Genomic DNA, 25,284 nt, shown 5'->3' with positions numbered 1-25,284 from the left:
ATAATGCACATGGGCCACACACACATTATTACGCGTTTGACTTTTGACCTTTTGAACAGAGATCGTACGGTCCTTAATATGACGTCACGAAATAAGGCGGAGTCTAGTTTGCCGAAGAAATCTTGTTTCCGTATTGACTGAAAGAAGAGAGAGTGTGTGTGGGGTTAAAACTTCGCTTCGGGAACTTAAACTTCTTAGAATCAACTCAGCGGCAGTATGGCCAAAGAGTACGACCATTTATTTAAGTTGTTAATTATCGGAGATAGCGGTAAGTACCGTGCTAATAAATGGGTGTGTTCAGTAAATTAAACTAGTGACACTGGTTCAGACAGTCAGACAGTACAACATGTCAGATTATGAGCAAAATACGCATTACCTGGTGCATAACCAGTTTCGTGAAAATTTGTTTTACCCTAGATGATTTTGATTTATGATTTGTTTACTCATTAACTTAAGACAAAAATTATTACTTTTAAATGAGGCCCTGTGCAATAACGAAAGAAGTTAAATTCTTAAAATTAAGTTGTTGTTGGGGTTTTGTTTGTTTGGGAAAATCAATGTCAATCGTTTTCAACTAACTAAACACTAAACAGGCAGCGACAGTCATATGATGAGATATAGCTAGACCCCCTCCGCTAATCAACTCGTGCTTCTTTTTAGCCTGCTTCCTGGCCCTGCTCCATAGCGTAATCCATAGCATAGCGTCAGACATGAGATGATTTTCCAAAGAGAAACCCACATTTTGTTATGAAATTTCCTCTCAGGTGTCTGTGTCACTTTCCATTGAAAATTGTGCAATTGTGGAAAGGACATTTAAATAAACCATATTTGTGCAACCTCGATTGTATGTAATTTATGAAAAATCTTTATTTTAAGCTGGCAATTACTCAGTTAACATTTGTCAACAACATTGTCATTGTTTACTATCTATGCGAATGTGCGATGACAAATTGTAAAGACTTATTCAAGGCAGTATTCACCACTCCCACATGCCATCACCAGAGAAGAACCAGCGGCAATCATGGTGCGGGGTAAAACAGCATGCTGCAGGGACCGTAAAAAAACTATATACCGGTAGTTAATGTGCCTGCTACAACACGAATCAGTGCGCGTGATCATGCATATATGGGTATAACATGAGGTTGACTATCAAGTGACAAAGCAATGGTTAAGTGTCTTGCCTAAGGACACAAGTGTCACTGCTTGGGTTTCGGACTCACACTCTGCAGATCCGAAACACCAGAGTTTGAATTCAGTGCTCTCCTCGGCCACGACACTTCCATAGTGTTAACGTTGTTAAAAGCAGTTAGTCACATTAGACTACCTATAAGGACATGGTAAAAAATACACAAGTCACGATTCAAAAGTTTCCTCTAACTAAAAAACTTTTGAAAGTTTTACTACTAAGTAACACCCAACTCTTATAATACACGAGTATCCAACAGGAAATTTGGTCAGCAACTTGAAATATTAGGTATACATGGCAAAACCATGGTCAGTCGCATCACGGTCAGTCACATTACAATTTTCCAGTCAGTTTAGCCAACCAGGCCTACATGGAGCCCAAGCTGAGTTCTTATTTTGCAAAATTGGGTTCGTACCTTATCAACAACTTAAACAAATTTATTTTATATTACTGTTAGCTATAATTGGAAAGAAAGTTATTTTTGATGTCATGTACATGTTTGCTTGGAATTTCCCGGATGGTATCCCAAAAATATTGGTTTTGATCTAAAATTACCCCCAAATTGGTCGGTTTATAAACTATGCAGTTTTAGAGCTTAGCAACAACCAAATTTGGATTCAGCACCATCAAAAACCCTTATGCGTCTAATTTCATGCAGTGCAGAGATGGGGACCAGGGAACCCCCCAAAATAGTCCCCTTTTCAGTACTTATCCCGAGGTCTAAGTCATCCAATAGGTCTCTGAACGGCCTGCAAGTTTTACACAAATCTGATATGACCCATTAGATTTGTAACTCTGTCCATCTTACATACATATGATGTACCATGCTGACATAAACTCAGTCTGAAACAGTTAACTCTTTATTTGTATTCTTCTGTATTTATAAATGTAACTATAGACATTCACGTTGGTGTCAGATTCATATTAGACGGTGTGTCATTTACCATGTTTACCCTATTTGAGAGTATCATCACAGTTGACACGAATCACACAGCAGCCATGACCCTGTTCACTGTTCCCTGGCAGTATTACAATACTGTGTGTTTTATGGTTCTCATTTCAAAGAAATCATTTCAAAGAAATCATTTCAAAGAAAGGAACCAGATTTTTTCCCATTTCAGCCTCAATTTGAATTCAATTTGGTTTCATTCATTTAAACCAAAAAGAAAACCAAGCTGATTGGTTTTACAGTTGCTCTGTCATTTCAAAGATAACTTTTAATTGTTTGTTTTGAAAGTTAATCTGCAGGCATGCATCTTTATGTATTTTTTTAAAAGACAACCCGAAACAGTGCCATAATATGTCATAGGCCCTAATAAAACTGGGAAAAAAGTCTTGGGGTTTTAACTAAGTAATTTAAATTGTTCCGCTTGAAATTGTTTCAAGCATAGGATGTTGCAGTTTACTTGTTGACAAGTGAAATTTATTTTGGACTTCACATCTACTTGTTCCATAATAATCTTGAGTGATTGATTTCATGTTATTATTAATTTCATCTGATGTTGGTTGGGTGGTTTCTCTGTATTTTTCTATCATTTCTTTGTTGTCTCTTTGCAGGAGTTGGCAAAAGCAGTCTTCTTCTTCGGTTTGCAGATAACACATTTTCAGGTATTTAAAGAAGTACAACTATGTAGTAGTCTAATAGCATGAATGGAGAGTTTCTTAAAAGTCAAGCCATGTCTATGTACTATGCACAAGTTGTCATGATGATGAAACATCTTGCATGAATACATTAACCACAAGCATGCATTTTGTAATGTACTTACATACAAACAAACAAACAATCACACAAACAAACAAACAAACAAACAAATATTGTGCTGTGAAATTTCTGTTGTGTATAGTATAGACATGTCATGTATGATGTTTGCATTTGTACTTGAAGTGTTTAGAGGAACACATGCATTGTCACATTATGCATGGACACATGAAACTCATGGTCATTGAATTTGCATTTCATGTCCAACTTGTGCTGATTGATAAATGTTGTAATGAGAGATAGTGTAGGCGGTTTGGAGTGCTACAACATGGATGTATTTAGACTGATTGATAATGGTTGAATGCCATTGCGAGATAGTGTAGGCGGTTTGGAGTCTAAAGGATGTGGTCATTTCCTGAGATAGTTTCAATGCCAAGTCAAGGACCAAGTCACTAGTCACAGTCTCTGCTGGTAATCCCGATAGATCATTGACAATGAAAAATTACACTTTTATTGTAATGGTTGTACATTTGTGTGAAGTACTTATTGTACAGTTTATGGTTTTAGGGATTCGATCCAACGCTTTCAGTGTTTTCAATTCCAGAATATTTTTGTACCAATATTTTGAAGATTGAAAACTGTGAACCATTTTCCTGGGTTTTTTTTTTTTTTTTTAAGTTTCATTTCTTTCTTTATTTTGTACTTATAAATCAAGTGTTAATGGTTAAACCATAAAGTCTATTCATATATGTACATATGAACATGATGACCTTCTGGGTTTTTTTTCTTCTCAAAAACGGTCAAATTTGATGATTTGAAGTCATATCTTAGTACATTTTGTTGCCCAAATAGCCAAAGGAAGCAGGTGTGTCCCTTTTAAACCATCAACTATCTGGGAATATACAGCCTGTGCAACAAATATGCGCCACTAAGCTTACAAATCATTCACTAGAACCATCTCTGCCCTCGCAGACACCCATTTACATGTACCTCTGGGTGGAAAGAAACGGTTAAGTTAAGTGTTCTGCTCAGGGACACAAGTGTCATGACCAGGACTTGAACCCACACTCTGCTGAACAGAAACACCAGAGCTATAAATACATGACATGTACTTGCATTTTGTACAAAACATAATTTTTGCATACTTTCTAGTGACCAGTAGATATTGGTAGACACATCGCTTAAAATATTTCTGTTTAAGGATGAAGGCATGAAACAATAAGTGATGTATTTTGAATAAACTTGCAAAGGTTAGCCCTCTGTGCAAATGAATCCATTATTCTGTAGTGTGAACAATTTCAGGATTGAAACAAAAAACCTGTTTTGTTACAAAACACATTTTTTTTTTTTTTTTTCAATCCTGAAATTGTTCACACTACAGAATAATGGATTCATTTGCACAGATGGCTAACCTTTGCAAGTTTATTCAAAATATATTACACATCAACAAGTTGTTGCAAGCACATGTTGTTTGCAGCTTGGCTTAAAACCTTCATACATGGTATGATTAGATCAGTCATATGACTCAAGGTGAGTCACACCAGTAGACATCACAATGCAATACTAATGTACTACATTTGTACATGTTTTTTGCAGAATACGTCTTAAAAGCTGTACACATTGTTCTTTGACAATGACAATGGACACTGCACTGCATTGTATACCCTGCATTATGTTATGTAGTAATCCTTGTTTTTACCACAAACCAAAAGATGACTTCCTTCCTTACAACTATAACATGAATCATCGCCTTTATTAGGTTCCATCCAATTTACACAATACAGACATCAGCACAAAACATGTATATTTTTATCACACAAGTTTTCACACAAGTGTGAGTGGAATACAGAAAAATATTGCGCATCTGTGCCCATATCCAACGAGGCCGTATTTATCTTCCAGCCTCATGAAGTCAATGAGGTTAGGTTGTGTTTTTGTTTTTGATATTGCATGCGGAAAGTTTAAAATGTAATTTTGTGCACTGACCATATGAGAAGTGAAATACGCAGAGTGAAATATAAAAAATTTGGAGTAGGTTATCGTCTGATATCACACTCTGGTTCAAGCATCTGATTTGAGGATAAGAGCGTACTGAGAGATAAATAGCATTGGCTAAGGGCCAAGTTTTAATACCTAGTGTTACTGCAGATAAAGGTGGGTTTGTTAACTTGGCACAGACTGTTTTATGACTGCTAACCATGTACTTCACTAATTTCATACATTGTGTACATGTGCAGTAGGGGCCTATGGAGCTGATAACAGTTTCTGTTGAGTCTAGGTCCATGTCCTGAGTCATTTGGGTCAAATCTGAGGTGGAGTAATAAGGCATGAAGCCGAAGGTCTGAGTCAGATTCACAATTCACTGTAGTAGAAATGTACTTTAGATACTTTATGGATACATATTCCCAGGTTAATATTAAGGAAATCAATGTGTTGTGAAGAGGTTTTCAACTAGTGGTTTAAACCCATGCTGAGGCCTGGAATTGATAATTTTACCGAGACGAAGTATGCATGATTTTTTGTGTGTCACATTTGTGATACAGCCAGACAGTTACAACGTAGTATCCAATTTGATTGTATATTTTTCACAGAACTGGGGGAAAGTCCTGATTACATGTGCCAACACACACTGTGTATATGGCTAAAAGTAACACAAAAATGAATATTGTTATCCCCGGTGCAAATTTAACACCATCTTTGAGTTAAGAACAGTAGGAAAATAGATTCAGCTCACTTGGTGTGGATTTCCCTTACAAATAATAAGAAAATACTTTACACAAATCTGCATTATTGTGATTGAAATGAGAGCAAATATAAAGAACAAATTATTTTCTGTTTGCAAACTTTAATCATTTGGAAACAAAACCTTCAGCGTTTGTCAATTTTGTTTAACTACAGGAACATATATTACAACAATTGGAGTGGACTTCAAAATCAGGACAATTGATTTGAATGGTGAGAGGGTCAAACTTCAGATATGGGACACAGCAGGCCAAGAAAGATTCCGCACAATTACATCAACGTAAGTACTTCTTACAATGTGTGCGTTCTATTAGCTTCCCTGGGTCGACCCCGGTCTGCTCCTGGTGCGTTTGAATAGCTTTGACGTCATTCCAGGGGCTCACTCAGCACAAGTGCCCTGCTTGTGGAGTGGGTAACTTGGAGGCTGGCCCCAGGTGCATGGCGTCACTGCGAGAGCGCTGAGTGATCGTTCGTTTAACTCTTGTTCGGGGGCTCACCCGAGTGAGCAGTGCACCACGGGGTAGACCCAGGGAAGCTAATCGAATGCACCCACAATGTCGTGTTCAATGTATACGTTGTGATATGTAATGTCAATGTACATGTTAGTGCCAATCAAAGTCAAGTCCAGTATTTCATTGCTGAAAAGCAAGGTATCCTTTACCGAGAAGAGTGTACATATTGTAGATACATTAATCACAAAGTCTAAAGGAGTATTTCAAAGAGCTCTACTTTCAAAATGTCAGTAGAGAACAAAGCCCCTCTTGCCTCTATTAATGTACCATAAAACTTTTACATGGAGGTCTCTAAAGCCCGATTCATACTTCATGCGAATACGAAGCGAATCTTGACGTCACAAATTCGCAACGAACAATTCGCAGCAGTTGCCCTTTGCTCAACTCCCTTGCGAATAATTGTACCTATTCAATTCAATTCAAAATTGGTTTATTTTCATATAAAAATACAAGACCAAATAAAAAGTCACAGACTAATGGCATTTGGTTAACAATAAAATTACATCAAAAACATATGTACAAGTTTATTTGTAAACTACCATATCGATGAAAAGTCGTTGATATAATTCTTGATTGCCTGATGTTGTTTTTGCAGATATTATCGTGGTACCCATGGAGTTATAGTAGTATATGATGTCACAAGTGCAGAGACATTTGTCAATGTAAAGAGATGGCTACATGAAATTGAACAAAATTGTGATGTAGTGAGTAGAATATTAGGTAAGTGTCTTGTTACCTGTTTTTAATAAGGAAATAAAAGGGTAGCGATGAGGTCTTAAACGGCCGTTTAAAACCGGCAGGGTCATGGTCTTGCGATTAAGGCCCTTGCCTTCGGCCACGACTCTGCAAGGTTTTAAACGGCCGTTTAAGAACGAGTCACTACTCATTTATTCCCATTCATAAATGCCATTTTGGTTAAAATTCCTAATTAAGTCGGAAACTCTGTACAAAATTATCGGTTTCCCCAACGTCTAGCTCTGTACGTGTGGTGCATTTTTATGAGACAGTTTTTCGGATATGTATTTGTGTGCCTAATGCATCCAAATACCCATGGGCTAAAATGGCACGGCGACATCGATCACCCCTGGAAATAAGGTTGTGGGCTAAACCGCACAAATGCAATCCAAAAACAACCAGTTATAAACACCCCCACATGATACGCTCTCCACCAATAGGAATAGCGGAACTGGGGTATTTATGAATGTATATTTAAATGGGTACCAACCATAATGTTTGGAGACCAGTTTCACAGAGCTGCAGCTAACCTCTAGCATTCTAAAGCATGGTGAACTGCTTTTGGGCACATCTTACATAGTGAAGGGCTTGCATATCAAATCATCACATGCTGACATGCCCATCTCTAATAAGAAAGTCAAGTTAACAGGTTGACCTACACACCTGCCCATTCGAACACTAGGATTTCGCATATGTTGGGATGCCTGTTTGGGATGTTTTGTGTACTTGTAAGTAAGAAATTAGCATGGTTTTAGTTAAACAGCAATTCAGGATGATTTACAATCAAAGGTGAAAAGATTGTTTGAAAGACCTGTCCTTTCTTTCAAACAAAAACAATAATACCAGATGTTCTTGATAAACTATTTTATCTTTTCTTGTCTTATCACAGTTGGAAACAAAAATGACTGTCCAGAGAGAAAAGTGGTCCTAACAGAAGACGCAACAAATTTTGCTGAACAAATGGGCATTCAATTATTTGAAACGAGTGCAAAGGAAAACATCAATGTAGAAGAGGTAATGTATGAAGAATGCTTCAGCGATATTGTATGTTAAAAATAATAAATTATACATTCTGTGAAGAACTCATCAAGTATAACTGTCAGTTTTGGTTTTTTTTTTTTTTTTTTGAAATGTTTTGCCTCTGTGACTATCAGCATTTGCAATTGGACATTTGTTGTGATTTGTTCCTTGCTCATAAAAATAAGCAAACAACAGAAGTGTATTAAGGACATACATGTACCCAAAAATAAAGTCGGGCTCCACTATTCTGCCCGGGCGAATTGATATTCTGCCTGGGCGGACTACCAATCCGCCCGGGCGGAATGGTCATCTGCTCGTACAGAATAGTAGAACCTTTTCCGGTATGTCCTAAATACACTTCCGTATCAAATGGACTTGTCAAGAAGTACCTTTGTTATAAATGATGACATTCTTACACTTGGAATTATAGCTGTCGTAACATTGTCTTTGATAGCCACTGGGCAATCTCAGTGGTCTAGCTGGTAAGACGCTGCTCTAGAATTGCAAAGGTTGTTGGTTCCAATCCCATTTGAGTAATACATGCGTATGTCTGTGATTCTTTTCACAGAAGTCTGGTAAGTACTGAGTATACAGTGCTAACACACATCGGTGTATATGGGTAAAAAAACAAAATGAATATTCTTTATCCCCGATGCAAGTTCAACAACTATTAAATCGTTTGAAGCTTTGCTTGGTGTGGAGAAATAAGAAGGAACTATAAATAAATAGTAAACTTGCAGGTACAACCATGTGTAAATCTCTTATGAGTCGAAAACGTCAAGACCAAAACCGGCTCTTTTCAGAGCCAACACTCACTCATAGAGATTTACACATGGTTGTACCCGCAAGTTTACATTTAATTTGGAACTGCCTCTAGCTACCGGGTAATCTCGGTAGTCTAGTTGGTATGACACTGCTCTAGAATTCCAAATGTTGTTGGTTTCAATCCCACCCGAGTAATATGCATGTGATTCTTTTAACAGCACTCGGTGTACAGTGCTAACACATATGGGTAAAAACCAAAATAAATATTGTCTTTATTAGCTCTTTGTTCCATGATTGTCTGATTTTAGAAGTGCATAGTTTAGTCATCCGAGCTGGTTCCATCATTGATGTTCCAAATATTGTATTTTACAGATGTTTAACGCAATTACCGAATTAGTACTGAAGCAAAAGAAAGAGAATGCTGCTAAGCAGACTGCCCAGGACAATACCCAGACAGTTAAGCTGAATGGAAGGAAAGGAAACAAGAGCAAGAGTGGATGCTGTAAATGATCTTAAGCAGCAAGACTCAACCTAGAATATAGTAAGCACATTGAAGTCAATCTCTACAACCATCATTGGGTGTACATAGCGCCCTGTAGTGGGACTACATTACCCCTGTATTAATACTTGACACAATTGGAAAGGGAGCTCTTATCAGTAATAGATTACAGAACTTGTTTACTCATTCCAATTTGCCTACTTTTTTCTTGTTTTCATTTTCAACAAAATATTCTTTATTGGCAGCTTAATTGTAAAAGTTATCTTTTTTTCAAATTGTTGAGAAAAACTGCATGAAATGGTTAAAACAAATTCATTATTTGTAACACTTTGTAATGCAAATTATGAAGTCAAGGATGCCTGGAAGTCATATCATTATAGCTCAGGTGCCTGAGGAAACCTGTAAACTACTTCTACTCTTCCATGATACATGTCATGAGTTCTTTTAAGGTATTAGCTCTTTTCATACTGCTTGACCTGTCCAATGCACAAAGCATTGTAAAATACAAGCAGAATTGAATGTGAATTAAATCCGAATTCTTTTTGACAACCAAGTTCGAATACCACTTCACTAGCCTGCTTGCTCCCACACTGCCACAATTTGATCGGAAATAAATAGACAAGATCAAATCCAGCCCTTACCACCTCAATCATCACATGATGAGCTTGCTTTCATGTGAGGGCGCCCTCAACGGTGCTTTTACAACAAGTAGAAGAATGGCAAGTTGGCAGAAAGTAAATTAACTCGTAATCAGAGTGGAATCAACGATTTGGGAAAGTCCACCTGGTAACGCTATTAAGTGGTTTCTTACCACCTAAATCAGTCTGGTTGATGAGCCTAGCTGAGCCTAGCTTAAAGCTTCAATCTTTATTCTATACATGTCTGTATATATTAAGAAATGGATTTTTACTGAGACATTTTAATCAAGGGAAGGAATATTACATGTATACTGCTAGTCAATTGGAGACATTCAGCCACTAGGTGGCGGCAGACATACCAGTTCATTTGCCATCATGTGTGTTATTCTAAGCATGTGTGTTTTGGATAACAGTGGCTGTGTTAGGTTAAGGTTGCTGCCTCATTAGTATGTGACTGTCATTTTATTGTCTGCCATTAACTTTCTTACAAATGTGTGAGTTTTGCTACACAAGCTTTGAGTCAAGTTTTCAAAAAAGACAGCACCGCCCCTTCCCACCAATGCCCACTACATTAATCTGATTTATCTATTTTATATCCAGTTGTGCTTCCATCTGTCTTGCTTAGTGGTTTAATTTGCAGTGCTAGAATTGATCTTACACTCTTTTAGTTTACATGTATGACCGTATTGAACAAGTGGGTATTGGATACTTTATGTGTACATTTTTCATTTTCCTTGAAGGTTATGAATGTACAATGTTATTTCTTACCCCTGACACTCTCATCAGAAACTGTGTCAAATCTGTAATAAAAAGCAGTTACACATCCATATGGTTGATTCTGGTTAGCAAAGAATCGTTGGTTTTGCATTGACGTTCAAGACTAATCCATCAACGTAGTGAAACCAGGCTGGGGATTACATGGGAATTGGGGCTGATTAGTGTTAATACATACAACTCATACTAATGTTTGATTGAGAGAGGATTAAACCTAATAAGGGTAGTGCTTCATTGTGTTCAGGTATTTGACTTTGTGTAGCATTGCATGTAAATAAACTACATTCGTCCTTTGGTAACAATTTATATTTGTATAAAATATCAAAAATCATTTTTAAAGGGCTCAACTGTGTGTAAAACATTGAATTAATTGTTGTATATTTCCTGTCATATCATTCAATAGTCCAACTCTAGCTAGTTTGATAAGTTAAAATTGTTTTGAGGAACTATAGGTTTGAAAGACAGAGCCCATTACTGATTTCTCTAATACAGTCCTCTTGCACCAACGACACTGCTTGAACTTTAAGGCAGTGGACACTATTGGTAATTACGCAAAATAATTGTTAGCATTAAAACTGACTTGGTAACAAGCAATGGTGAGGTATTGATAGTATAAACGTTGTGAGAAATGGCTCCCTTTGAAGTACAGTAGTTATCGAGAAAGAAGTGATTTCTCAGTAAAATATTTGAATTGAAATCAAGCATCTGGAAGCAACTTTGTGTGACAAGGGTGTTTTTTCTTTCATTATTATCTCGCAACTTCGATGACCAATTGAGCTCAATATATTTTATGCACATGTTGAGTTACACCAAGTTCAAACACTGGTCTTTGACAATTACCAAAGTTGTCCAGTGTCTTTAAATGTTATGTAGAAAGCTTCCAACATGTAACCATGGATGTCAAGTAGCCTGCATGATAAAACAACCAGAGCACACTAGCATATAACTTGGTCTTGCCAATACAAATAGAAAATTCTAGGCTATGACTATTACATTAATTTATCATTATTGACATTCCTTTTTTTACTTTGACAAGAAGTTTCAAATTTCTATGCACTGATATGTAATGTAAATATTTCTACAAAAAATAGTTAATGGCTTGACGTTTCGACCCTAGCAGAGTCTTTCTCGAAGGCTAAATATTTCTACATACAGTTTTGCATTTTGGTTGAGTTTGGGGTTAGACTAGCTAATGGTGAATATGTTCAGATCTTTAGTGTTATATCAACATAATGTAAGGTTTCATGGAGCTAGTAAGCATGGTACATGTACCTTGTACTTGCTGTGGAACTAAAAAGTTGCTTAGCAGAAGCAATATACTCTGCCAGAATGTCATTTGCTTGTAATGATGTTGCAATGCAATGATTGGTTGTTGCTGTTCTCTGCTTACTTTGGTCAATGCGTTTGCATAAACAAGGCACATGTCCCAGTTTCATGAATATGTTTAAAAGCACCGAGTTGCTAAGCAAATGTAAATCTTGTTTAGCAGAAAGAGGTTCCCAGGTAAGAGTTGATATAACAGAATGCTATTGAATGGTTCTTTGGCCAGTGTGCCACAAACACACATTTGTCATCAATAATGTCAGCATAGCAGACACTGTGCCGATGTTGTGGGTGGGACTTTAAATCATGGTTGGTTGGTCCGGTAGAGTATTCAACTATCCTAAACTCTAGATTTCATTCAACCATCATTTTTACTTTAGTCTTCACTTATGGGTAAGTCAGAGCAGTATTGCGTCATGATGTACCTATTGCTTGTAGTTTTGCTATTTCAAGCTCACATCACTCTTGGTTAAAGGCAGTGGACACTATTGGCAATTACTTAAAATAGTTATTAGCATAAAACCTCACTTGGTGACGAGTAATGGGGAGAGGTTGACAGTATAAAGCATTGTGAGAAACGGCTCCCTCTGAAGTGAAGTACATGTAGTTTTCGAGAAATAAGTAATTTTCCACGCATTTGATTTCAAGACCTCAGTTTTAGGATTTGAGGTCTCAAAATCAAGCATCTGAACGCACGCAACTTGGTGTGAAAAGGGCAGTTTTTCTTTCTTTATTATCTCGCAACATCGACGACCAATTAAGCTAAACTTTTCATAGGTTGGTTATTTTATGCATATGTTGAGATACACAAAGTGAGAAGACTGGTCTTTGACAATTACCAATAGTGTCCACTGTCTTTAAATGTGTGTGAAAGCAATCATTAATCAATCCATTGTAGGAAACAAAGTTCAGTAATAGACAATAACGCATTTGTCTGCTGGGCACTCAACTATATCCCCATAACAAACCTAATGGTCACAGATTGACATCCACATGACCTATTTATTTTATCCATTGTTAAACTGAGATGACTTTCTACACATATTTTATGTATTTTCTATTAACGGTAAATTGGCTTTGTAATTTAGCGGAGGAGTATTAATCATGTACATATAAATGTATACATATGTTAAGTGCACACCAATTAGATGCATGAATGGTGTATTAAACATGGAGAACAAGTTATACAATGTGTTTGTGTGGAAATGAAAAGTAATGCCTCAAACATTCAAGCTTCAAACATAAATTGATATTTGCATTTCAAGTGTTGAATATCATGCTCTTTTCCTCCGGAAATCAGAAAGAAAAAAAAACTGGTAAAAAACTTTTGGTTTAACATAGCAGTAATACATCTGTTACCAACACTAATTACTGCATCACTGCCATCATTATCTTTTGCGTGTATGTATCACAACTGATTCTCCATGTATGGTGTAGCTTCTTTCAGATGATCGTTGAATTTATATTTGAATATATTTTATTTTCTGCTAGCATTAGTGATTTGAGAATTGTTTGGCAAAGCGCAGTTGTTTGCACAAAGTGAATATTGTGATTTGTGATGTTTTTGGAATTGTGCAATACAGAGCTGCTTTGCTTAATACATTATCCTCACAAGCCAAAGGTTATAAAACGCTTTGTTCAAATTAGTCAAACACAAATTTTATTTTTGCTAGTTACCTACTTGTTCTTATGAATAGCTTTTGCTTTCTAGTACTCTAGTAGTAGTACTACTAGTAGATGATCAGACTTAACTGCTATAAGATTGCTTAGGACAGTTGAATGTTAGAAGTATGGCCATCTTGTGTACCTCCATTCAAATCAATGTTTAACCAGTGGGAGAAAAATGTGAAATCTCCTGGTATAAGATGTTAGCAACGTTAACTCTGACGCATAGTGTATCCATGTTGTGTTCTCTAATAGCTGAAATCATTGTGGGATTAGTCTAACACTTTCACAGTGCAGTTTTATTTTCTTTCTGAGTAGCACAGGTTGTAACTGCAGGGACCACTTTATATGACTGTGTGGCTCCATGTGAATTACCGGTCACACTAAACGTTATTTAGAGTGCCCTCAATTTAACAGGTGCATGTATTTTGTGAATCTTGACTTGGTATTTGATAAGAAATATACACAGTTATGTCTTGAATGACGACTATATTTGGATCAAAACAATGAATATTGGAGCTGATTCGCCTGGCCAGTGGTCAGCACAAGACGTGGCCATAATGCTTTCATCCAGGCTAACTGGCCAAAGATTAATGTGTTGTCATCACAACTGTTTATGTCATGTCATCTTAGTGGTTACTGCGAACAATGTAACCCAAATAGTGGGAATAAAAGAAACAAAGGGCCCATTATCAATTGAAGATTTTTACTTTCACTGTCATTGTGTAATATTGTGGAAACGTAAACAACATTGGCATTAACCTTAATTGGCATTAACCTTAATTGGCATCAGTGAAATCAAAAATGAAGTCTGGCAGCCACTCCCTATTTGTCATTGAGTGGAGGAATACATGTTTATTGGCAGGGAACAGAACAAACATGGCTCAAGAACAGTGCTACCTGCTACACCACTTCACTCTTAACACTCAGGGCCCAATATCATGGCTCTGCTTACCCTAAGAACAGTATCAGCGCTTACGGAAGCACTGGTTAGTGGCGAATTTTGGCTTCTGCGTGTGTGTACTCCACGTTCCTAGGCATTCTACACTTACAAGGCTAGCGCAAAAATTTGGCGCTGGCACGTAAGCGGGGAATCATGATCGTAAGCGCAGAATTTGGCGGTAAGCAGAGCCATGAAATTGGGCCCAGCCATATCAAGTTGATATCATCAGGCAATTTATGAACCCTAAAGGCTGATTCATATAAATGACATGAATGAGAAACAGTTGACATTCATTCAGGGGTAGATTCTCAACTGTGCATGTGTTTAAACATTAACATGCATGCATGATTGCGTGTCCTTCACAGATCAACCCAATACTGTTAATTTGCATAAAACTTGCTAAGTCATAATGGTCTATTGAACATCTCATATATTCAGGCCTTTATGTACATGTCCAATATGAACCAACTTTTAATCCGAGTGCTTCATTCCATTCATGTAGTTTGGATTTATGTAACGAACGGCATATTATAATCAAGACTTATTTGAGCTTTGAGTTGAAATCCAATGATGTATAATTGCAGGATTCTTGTTATTTTATATGATGAAGGTATGAGAATAACATTTATATATTACTTGTGCTTCCCAACGAGTCCACTTATTTTATTAATAGTATGCAAATATTGACTACTTTGAGTGCTACGGTGTTACTCCGACTCCTGAGGTGATCGTTTTTGCATTATGTTTAAAATAGAATGCTCCAGAATCGCTGAGTGAGTAAAAGCAATCAAGCAATCAATATTTGTTTGATAACACCCTATACGTAGGTTATGCCTAGACGTCTAGGTACCAAGAAACTGCTTTTACTATGGGTATAGTACCTGTTTGCTGCTTGTATAGGGTGTCGTGCTCATACAGCTTGCTCGTAAGAATAAGACACGTGATATGCTCTCACCCAATCGAAAGGCTAAGTTCTTGTAAGAGGCGTTATAATCTTGACAATACCTTACTTATCTCAGAATCATATTCATATCATAATTCTAAACGGAGGGTGGATAAAGTTGATTTCCTTTCATTTCTGTGTTTGAAAAAGTGACCTTTGTGCATGGGGGGGGGGGGTTTCATTATTGACAACAACAAAAACAATACATTAATTAATTGTTTCAGTTGCACAAACAATTTACTGTTCAATAGCTTGAATGAATAGCTTCATTCTATACAATTTCACCAAAGTGGGCAATAATGTAGTAATACTAGTAACTGTTCCTTCAGAAATTACAAGGTACAAAACCCAGAGACATGTACATAGTAAATACAACAGACAACAGTACAGTACATGTACATTCAAAAAGGTTAAACTTCAGTAGACAATATGCTGAATGACTTTGTCACTTGTCAATATAATATAATGATTATTTATCACTCCAATATATATTTCCTTGATACACATAATAATAACAATACAATGTTTGATAAACGTTGGCGACAACACCAGTATGACATCTTAACATCCAATTCAATCAACATCTCTTTATGTCTATTCTTAATTCTAAACATTGGACAACAGTGGTGTTGCAACATTCTATATATAGAATCCACAACCTCCATCCTGCTAACCTTCTCATTATCTGTCACAATTCAAACCAAATATCAATGCTCATATCTTTAACGCTAGTTCTTCATTGCTTTTATCCCATTTCCCTCTCTTTTTTGAGTGGCATCTTCTAGGGATTTGTAGTTGGCAACTTCCCAAGAAAAAAACCCTAATAAAAAATATGAAATATTGTTCCATAATTTATAACCTTTTTTATTTAAAAACTGAAGGGATATGTCAAACTGTTGACAACCTGTATGTTCATATAATAAGATACAATAAAGTACCCACAAACAAAGCATGTATTTAGTACTTGAGAATAACACAGATTGAAACGTGTAAAGTCTTTATGATATTGCTGCATGTTAAGGCATCTAGTGCAACAATGGCATACCATTATCAAACAATGTAACAATCATGTTTTTTTAACGTTAACTGGTCATATGTGTAGCTGTCAGATTTCACTCTGATGTGCAATTCATAAAAAGGAACTCGTCATTTATAATTACAATTCTCTTTTCTATTCACCATTTTATGTCTTTGAATATTTACAATAAATACAAACGCCACCAATAAAGACAAATAACCTCATAAAACATACAGTACTTAAATAAGTCATCATTTCTGATTTACACACACTTTATATTTCTTAAAAACAATGATTTATTGAAGTTTTACTTGAAAATAACACTAAATGAATATGACTAACCATATTAGATGAAACAGTGTGACTGATTGATGCATCCAACCATTGAGTAAGGAACCTCCATGAATCAACCAACATTCTTTCAAATCTAATTTAAACCAAACAGGTGAGTACAACAACTCAAGTTGGTTACATGTAACTGCTGTGGTGTGCAGTAGATTATATGTTTCTGAACAATAAAATAAAGTTTTGAGTAATTGTTTTTAACGATTTATATGTTTAAAAAAATTAATAAACTGTGGGGGGGTGACTCCGCCTACCCCTTTTGTGACGTCAATCGAGGCAGACTTTGCCTCGATCGAACATCGAACACATGTACGTGGAAGTACATTCAAGTCCTAGACGTGAGTTTGTACATTTCGAAAAAGTTTTTTTCTTGCATTTTTCCGGCAATGTCGACCAGGTGTATTGTTGCTGGATGCAGCAAAACAACTGAAGATGGGGTCAGTTTGCAAGTCTTTTCCAGCGCTGTGCAGCAAACACTTTGAGCCGTCGTGCTTCGAGAATCCGGAATACACTACACATTTTGAAATGAAGAAAAAAGTTCTTTTCTAAAACATGACGCCATCCCAACAATTTTTCCAGCTAGTGGGGAAGTTGAAGGTACATTGTACCTGAAAGACGTAACAAACCTAAAGAAGCATTTGCCTAACATGAAAAAAAATCCGGTATTGTTTAAACTTTGAGGGCATGATTTTAGCTTGCGCCAAGCGTCACTATCTTGTGTCGCACTGCATGCAATTCATCGCGCCTCGATTGATGTCACCAACAGCGCCCTCTCGGGTCAAGGTTATTTTCAATTTTCTAAATAACATGGAAACTAATTTTTTTAAACCATAGTTAATTGTTTATTTATATTCCACTCATCAAAACGCATTTTTTAGTGACAAAAGCTTTGTTTTGACAAAATACCACTTCCAGGTGACTTTTATGCTTCTTAGGTTAGGGCATGGTGTACTTCTCAAGCCTCTAGAGTTTTGATGTACAATTTTCTGCTTAAAAAGTGATTACGAATGGTAGGCTTATGCAAGTTTGAAATAATATGCTAGTGTTTTTATTTTAAATAATAAGTCTTGTGGGATATTTTTTCCTGAATGTCCCATTTTGAGGAGAATCAAGTGGTGAGTAGGAGTAACTACAAGTCTGTTAATGTTCAAGTCTGTTCAAGTTAATGGTATTACAACCAACATGGAAATTGTTCTCATTTTGACATCCCAGTCAGTTTCCCTTCTGGTTAATTACTTGGTATAAAAAAAAACAATGTGACATTCACCACTTATCACCTCCATGCATTATTTATGTACAGTCTAATTGCAACAACATAGCACTGATTTTCCTACACCAAATACCATTCCAATGAAATATTTCAGGCCAAAAAATGTACTGAGGAGTTTGCAAAAGGCAAGACCACAGTTTTCAAGTATAATGCGAAACCAAGTTTAACATATTTCATATAGCTTTGTAGTTAAATGACAACACATTTACAAATGGAATAACCTGCTGAAAGCAATAACACACACCAATAATACAAGTAAATGAGTACACTTATTACACCATACTTTGAAAGTGGAATGAATATATTAAACAATCTTTTTATGAACATTTAGTCCAAAAAGTTTCTGAATCCGTTCCAAAACATATATACATGTATATTTGAATATTCATACAAAACTTAAAACCCAGTTCAAATCCTTTGGATACAGACAGCTTGACTTCTAGAAAGATATTTAGCTTCAAATGTTAACCTTTGAATTGAGAACACACTGGTATAGCAACATGGTAGTCTTACAAATTAAATATTTTATACTTAAACTTTGTTCACCTTCATGCAGTTAGGCAAATTCTGTCACATTCTTAATATTCAACATATACAGTGACAATGAACGTCTCATTCGCACATCATGTACAGATGTGACAATAGCTTGTGAGGATTGTAATGTTGTTGTATGATACCCTGAGATCTTTAACCAAAACCTGAAAGCCTGTGTTTCAATCAGATATACAACACAAAAATCACAAAGCATGTCAGTTGGTTACAATTCATTTCATATTTGGCATAATTATCAATTTTATGTTTCCTTACACCATAAAAGCTGTTATGGTATCATCTATTCTAGAATGTTAACAACAAGTAGATACTGTATCAACAATATTTAACTGCCTGACCATAATTTCAAAAGGTCACACTCTGATGTTTACCTTAACTTTAGACGACAAGATTTTAAAAACAAATAGCAAAACTACCTCAGCAAATGTGATGTATTTCCAAGCAAACCATACAAAATATAACATTAAAAACTATAAGATTTTTAGTGGACAAATGTGCAATTTATGTGCAATTAATTATGTTATTAAGATCTAACACTTTGCCAAGCATCTTATTTTTAACATATTGTGACTTACAATTCCTGTACCATGATTAATACCTTTGAAGGAATACTAATGAGGAATGATCAACCCGCAACACTATCAAGAAACCCTAACAGTCGCCGGTTTGGTGTTTCACATTTGGTTTCTAGCTGATTATGATAAACAAAATAAAAATGAAGAAATAAGTACAGAATAAAAATGGTAACAGCAGCAAAAGATCACTGATAAAAGCTGTACATACATGTATGAACACTGAACTTGAGTTCAGCAAATATCATATGTGATAAAAGCCAACTAAATGATAATGATGTGTACTAAAGCCACACACGAACATGAATGGGAGTCGGGCGCAACACAAAGCTTATTTCTTTAGCATGCACATAATTTCATTTTCACCATGTCAAGATCTTAGTAATTGCACCACATTACAAACATGACAAACACAAAGAAATGTTGTTCAACTATTTCTGTCTACTGCTTACTAATGATGACCATAACGAGCTTGTTTCCTAGCCATACATGAAGACATAGTGTGCCTATCAAGGTTGCAAACATCTTGGATCAAATAAACTTCTTGTTAATTAGGGTCATAACATTCACTAGTTGTATTTCTAATCACTGTATGGCCAATGGTTTTTCATTCAGGTTTAGCTTACATGTATTAGATGGGATTCAAAAACATGTAGCTACAATACCAGATAGCACTAATTCCAGGCCGTGGTGATATTTACTCTCAACGTATATACAAAATAATTAACAAAATTCAGTTAACATTTAGAACACATTGCACACACTTTAAAATAGTCCTCATAAGAAATAAATATGTACATGTAGCTTGACAAGCATACCAACAGGTTCTGCTAACCAGCTCATTTGACCACTCAATTAGAATGGTGTGTCAGAACAACTCATCTCTCATATTTATCATTTCAGAACTGTTTTTGAAAAGCATTCATCTCTTGGTAATGTATGTACATCGCATTTATTAAAGCACACTTGCCTGATATCAAGAATACCCAACAACAATAGTAGCCCCATAAATCGGTCCAATCCACAAGGATACGGAGTGGATTGGACCTATTTATGGGGCTACAACAACAGCAATTAATGATTTTACTTCAACAGTAGAAATAGAAATCTAAAGAGTTGTAAATCACACTTTTTTGCCAATAACTGTCAAATGTTCCTAAGTAGCTAGAATAGCATGTATTTGGTTTGATGCAGAAAATATCTGCCTAGCTTTTTTTGGTTCTGCTGCTGGTAACTTCAGCCATAGAAAGGGGTCGATTTCACAAAGCAATAAAATCCATCGTAAGACCATTGTGATATCCGCTTTACTTAGCAACTACGATTGATTTGCAGTTACGATCAATCTTGGCTCCTTGTGAAACCAGCCCCTGGTGCTCTGAGCACACAATACCCTTACACTATTAAGCCATGTTCGCATTGGCCTAGAAATGGTTAACTTACTGCAAACAAAATGTTAACGTATCGATATTAAGTCCAAGTGCGAACAGCCGGTAACTTACTAAGCAAGCATTTTTTGCTTAAGCAAAATTTGGTGCTTAACCAAATCTCTTAAATTGGACCCATATCGGAGAGTTTTAAGCTTATCTTTGCCATGTTCCCACAATCAGTCCATGGCAAATACAGCCAGAGTGGTTATGACTAATGCATTGTGGATGCTGATGTACTACTATTTGATTCTTTACATACACATTATTATTGAGTATATTGCACTGTATTTACTAGAACACAATGGTAAAGTCTGCTGCCATCACCACACCAAGGTGCAATGTTCAAACCCTAAGCAACCAATTATAGCCTAGTGAAGTTTGGCAGCCAATCTATTAAGCGTATTTGAGGTTGTGGTTCAATTCCCCATACCAGTTACACCATTGGGAATTGTGTGATGTTGGGTATATATAGTTCATGCATCATGTGGATGGGATACACTACCAGTACTCTCTTTACTATCTCTACTAGCCTTTCTAGATCCATGGCTTCCTAATCCCTCTGAGCCACCTAATCCTTCTTGAGCTAACTGATCCAAATCTAGACGTCCAGTATTCTCTTCACCATGTAGGAACCTCTCTAGTTTATCAATACAAGCATCCTGGTAGTCATGTATCCATCTAAAACACACAAACATACATAATGCATTAGTCACATGAATATTCATTATAAATAGGGGTGTGATTTGACACAGGCAGTCAAGAAAATTAGCATACATTACATACTTATTTAAATTTCCTAGAAAAAAAGGCATTGCAAATAAGATTAGATTGAAGTGGAATTCCTTCCAAAGTAACAACATTACTGGTTTACATATATCTCTGGATGGTTAAAGCTGCCCTGAGGTTGACCCTGTAATTTACATGTACATGAGTTGTAGCAAAACCATCAGCAGAGGGTCAGTATACTTCCCTATATTACAAAGGCATTTATAAAGCACTCTTACATAAAAATGTATCACAGTGCATTACACAAAAAGAAAAAAAGAAAAAAAAGATAAACATACAAGATTAAGAGTCATATAAATAGGTTTTGAGAGCTTTTCTGAATGCTGCTAATGATGATGAATGGCGCATATTGTAGGGTAATCAGTATCAAGCAGGGCCCAATTTCATATAGCTGCTTAAGCAAACAAAATTTATAAGCAGAAACATCCTTGCTTAGTAAAATCAGAGTACCTGCCAACCTAAGTAAACAACAGCTAAATACCAGTCACAAGATATTATATATTGCATGACATTTGGCATGTTACACGTGTAAAATAAGCAAGATATTTTCGTACTTAAGCAAATTTTTTGCTTAAGCAGCTCTATGAAATTGGCCCCTGATAACTTATGCTCAGGTCACTGTAACTGTGAACCAGCATCTCACAAACAAAACCATGTTAATAAAGGTCTCGACTCTGGTCTTACTTGATGCCATTGAAGAAGATGATGTTTTTCATGTCATCGGGTAGTTGTTCAGGTTTAGGCCATCTGAAGTTATCAAGTACAGGAACGATGTTACATTTGCTTTCAATAGCTGCTGCAATCTCCTGTGAAAAAAACATCACAATAACACAGCCACATTGAATGGTATGTCAGTCTCAAGGTTTATCAGCATTATCAACTAGCAAGAAAGTTTGTATCAACATCCTGTATACAATTTTTTGGTAATTAATGACAAGAGAAAATTGTAATTAGTTCAAACTACATTACAACATCCGCCCTGAGCAATGTTTGAAAGCCAAGTCACTGGCACAAACGTAAGCTTCAAAGCCTAGCCAACTTAGCCTACTTAACTACATGTTCCCAGTATAGAAACCTTTGCAACTAATGGAATCACCTAGTGCTATGTCATTTTGGAGACCAACACTGCTTTAGCAATGCATCTGGGGGCATTTCAAGACATGAAGTTGGAACATGGCCATTGGGTGTTGACAAGAGTGATGATAACTTGTTGAAGCCATGTGGACACATCCTTGTTGGTTGACAAACTAGTGAAGGCTAGAGATTTTGTACAGCTGTTTTGCAAATATTTGCATATAACTGCTTATAGTCTACCAGTGTGTGACAGAATAAATATGACAAGAATTGTTCTCCTACATTAAAACTTTCATCAGCTGGGCACATTGGGGCAAACATGTCTGCAAACAGGAAACTTACAAAAATGTGTGCAACTAGAAATTAGCAATCAATACATATACATGTAGCTGAATGGGTTTGAATTGCAGGCAGCCTGAAGCTGTATGGTCCTTACCCTATGTACCCAATCCTTGCGATCACTATCTCCAAAGCATCTATCTAGACACCCTGAAGATAGAACTAAGACAAAGTTCTGTGCATGACGGACACTCTTAAGTAGATTGTTGTCAAACTTGCCAGCTTCTAGTTTCTCTACATCAATGAAGACACTGAAACCTCGCAGCTGAAGATGAACCTTTAGTAAACTGTCACAAAAATATCAAATCATCATCATTTACATGTATGTTCAGTTTCATTGAGCAGATTCAATATACAAATATTGACTGCTACGAGTGCTATGATTAAAACTACGACTCCCGAGGTGATCCCCAGAGCGTTCTATTTTCCCGAGGTACAGCAGAGGGGAAATGTAATGGTCCGGGGATCACCGAGGGAGTAGGAGTTTTAACCATAGCATGAGTCAAAGTAGTCAATACTAGTACACGTAACATTTGTACGCTCATTTCAGATACACAGATGCACAATTGATTGGGTTCGAGGTAGTTAAAAAAGACGTCACTGCACGCCATGTGATAGTCGTCGGACTATCACACGGCAAACGATGCACTATCACACGACCACTATTTCTAGTAAAACTAAGACATATCATGTGACGCGCTCTAAACCAATGAAAAGGCAGAATTTTTGTAAGGGGTGTTATAATATACATTATGTTTACATGAGTAGGATCTTGTAATAACTCATTAACCACCCCAACCCTCCAACCAATCCCTGGTTCATTCTGATTTTGCAAGAACCCATCACAATATAGTAGACCGAGTAACACACAACTTAACAACACACGAGCAATGTAACCGCTGGCAGCTTGTTTACATTTTACAAGGGAATTTTGAACTTATTGGTTCACAGTTGCAATTGTGATGAGTCAATGTATGAAGGGGATGTACATGTAGCATCATGGATTGGTCTATGAGTCTTGATATTGGATTTACCATGTAAAATCATGTATGCAAAGAGTAGTCTCGTAAATAGACTGCCCACAGCCAAGACAACAAGGTGCCAATTATCTTGGTTGGTTCTCATCCATTGATGTCATTTTTAACAACAGTCCAATGATAAGTCATATCTAATTAGTATAATGCAATGGTTTGACCTCGTTTCACACCACATGATGGCCAGTCAGTCGCTCATCACTATTCATTCTAAATCAAACACTCAATACATCCACAAGTCAAAGAACAATGTATAATGAGTACATGTAGTATAGACTACATGTAATTTACCCAAGCAGCAATCATCACAAGACCAAATGGTAAAATGTATTTTACACTTCTCATGTTGCATTTACCAATCAATAATGTCAGCATCTACATAATGTACATGGAAACATCCACAAGGCGTGTACAGTCTTCAGGAACTTTAGTTTCAAATTTACTAAGAGAATAGTAATGATTATGTAGTTCTGTCAATAACATATTTATATATTAATCCAATGACTAGTAATTCCAAAACGTTCTGGTCGATGTACATTTTATTTTTAGTAAAATATGTATACTCCATCAGGTTTTCATTTTGTATGCATATGTTGTTCAAACATTGATGTGTTGGAGAGTATACATGGTACATTGCCTTTGTGAAAGTGTGGGGCACCCATATTACCTGTGCAAATGTTCTACTTCATACCATAAATTATGGTATGAAGTAGAACATTTGCACAGGTAATACTGGCTGTATACTGGCTGTATTATGATAATACAGCCAGTATCAAGAAAACACAAAATCCCCAGAGAACAACCACTCAAAACAGTAATTTGTTACCAAACCTCCCCTGCTGTGATAAAGCCTCCCTACGTATTGAGTACATTTTCCTTTCCAAATGGCCTTACCTAGCCAAGAGTGATCCTGTAGCTCTCCTGTAACTGATAAAGACATCTAGATATTTGGGATTGCTACGATTGTCAGTTTGATCTGATATAATAGCAGGTATAGACAGTCCACATGTAGGAGTAGGACTATCAAACACTTTAGGATACTTCTCACCTCCTGTAGGGTACAAGCATACAAGAAAACAAATTAGGTTATGCCATTAAAAAGAAACAGTCATTTCACAGAATAACTTAAAGGCAGTGGACACTATGATCATGTCTATCCAATGGTGCTAAACTTGTTTAGATTGAGTAATGATTTGTGGTCATGTAGTTTTTGAGAAAGAAGTAATTTTCCACGCATTTGATTTCGAGACCTCAGATTTAGAATTTGAGGTCTCGAAATCAAGCATCTGAAAGCACACAACTTCGTGTGACAAGGGTGTTTTTTCTTTCATTATTATCTCGCAACTTCAACAACCAACTGAGCTCAAATTTTCACAGGTTTGTTATTTGATGCATACATGTATGCTGAGATACACATAGTGAG

At 36.4% G+C, this 25,284-nt stretch overlaps 2 protein-coding genes across 3 annotated transcripts in view; one reads left to right on the top strand and one right to left on the bottom strand.

The window, feature by feature from the left end:
• The first annotated feature begins 107 nt into the window (after nt 1-107).
• On the top strand, nt 108-15,136 carry LOC139938996 (ras-related protein Rab-35-like). Its single transcript, XM_071934700.1, has 6 exons — nt 108-268; nt 2,744-2,794; nt 5,784-5,907; nt 6,735-6,859; nt 7,764-7,888; nt 9,032-15,136. The coding sequence occupies exons 1-6, from the start codon at nt 217-219 to the stop codon at nt 9,167-9,169; spliced, it is 615 nt and encodes a 204-aa protein (XP_071790801.1). The 5' UTR covers nt 108-216; the 3' UTR covers nt 9,170-15,136.
• A 539-nt stretch (nt 15,137-15,675) lies between these two features.
• The window catches only part of LOC139938995 (NAD(+) hydrolase SARM1-like), a 35,749-nt gene continuing 26,140 nt past the window's right edge, over nt 15,676-25,284 (bottom strand). Inside the window, exons 6-9 of one of the 2 annotated variants that reach the window (XM_071934697.1) lie at nt 24,756-24,913; nt 22,925-23,114; nt 22,099-22,220; nt 15,676-21,306 (exon numbers count right to left, since the gene is read on the bottom strand). In XM_071934697.1, the coding sequence (XP_071790798.1) occupies nt 21,102-21,306; nt 22,099-22,220; nt 22,925-23,114; nt 24,756-24,913 (675 nt within the window). In that variant the 3' untranslated portion in view covers nt 15,676-21,101. The remainder of the gene's footprint in view (nt 21,307-22,098; nt 22,221-22,924; nt 23,115-24,755; nt 24,914-25,284) is intronic. The other variant, XM_071934698.1, reaches the window with a different exon arrangement.

This window comes from Asterias amurensis, chromosome 6, assembly GCF_032118995.1.
Source record: "Asterias amurensis chromosome 6, ASM3211899v1".
Classification (NCBI taxonomy): Eukaryota; Metazoa; Echinodermata; class Asteroidea; order Forcipulatida; family Asteriidae; genus Asterias; species Asterias amurensis.
The sequence above is the reverse complement of the archived record's forward strand: the minus strand, read 5'-3'. Positions and strand labels throughout refer to the sequence as shown.

Excerpts from the sequence above, each read along its gene's own strand:
- LOC139938996 (XM_071934700.1), top strand. The coding sequence starts at position 217 with ATGGCCAAAGAGTACGACCATTTATTTAAGTTGTTAATTATCGGAGAT. Across the intron at positions 5,908-6,734 it reads TTCCGCACAATTACATCAAC|ATATTATCGTGGTACCCATG; the intron begins GTAAGTACTTCT and ends TTGTTTTTGCAG. Across the intron at positions 6,860-7,763 it reads TGTAGTGAGTAGAATATTAG|TTGGAAACAAAAATGACTGT; the intron begins GTAAGTGTCTTG and ends GTCTTATCACAG.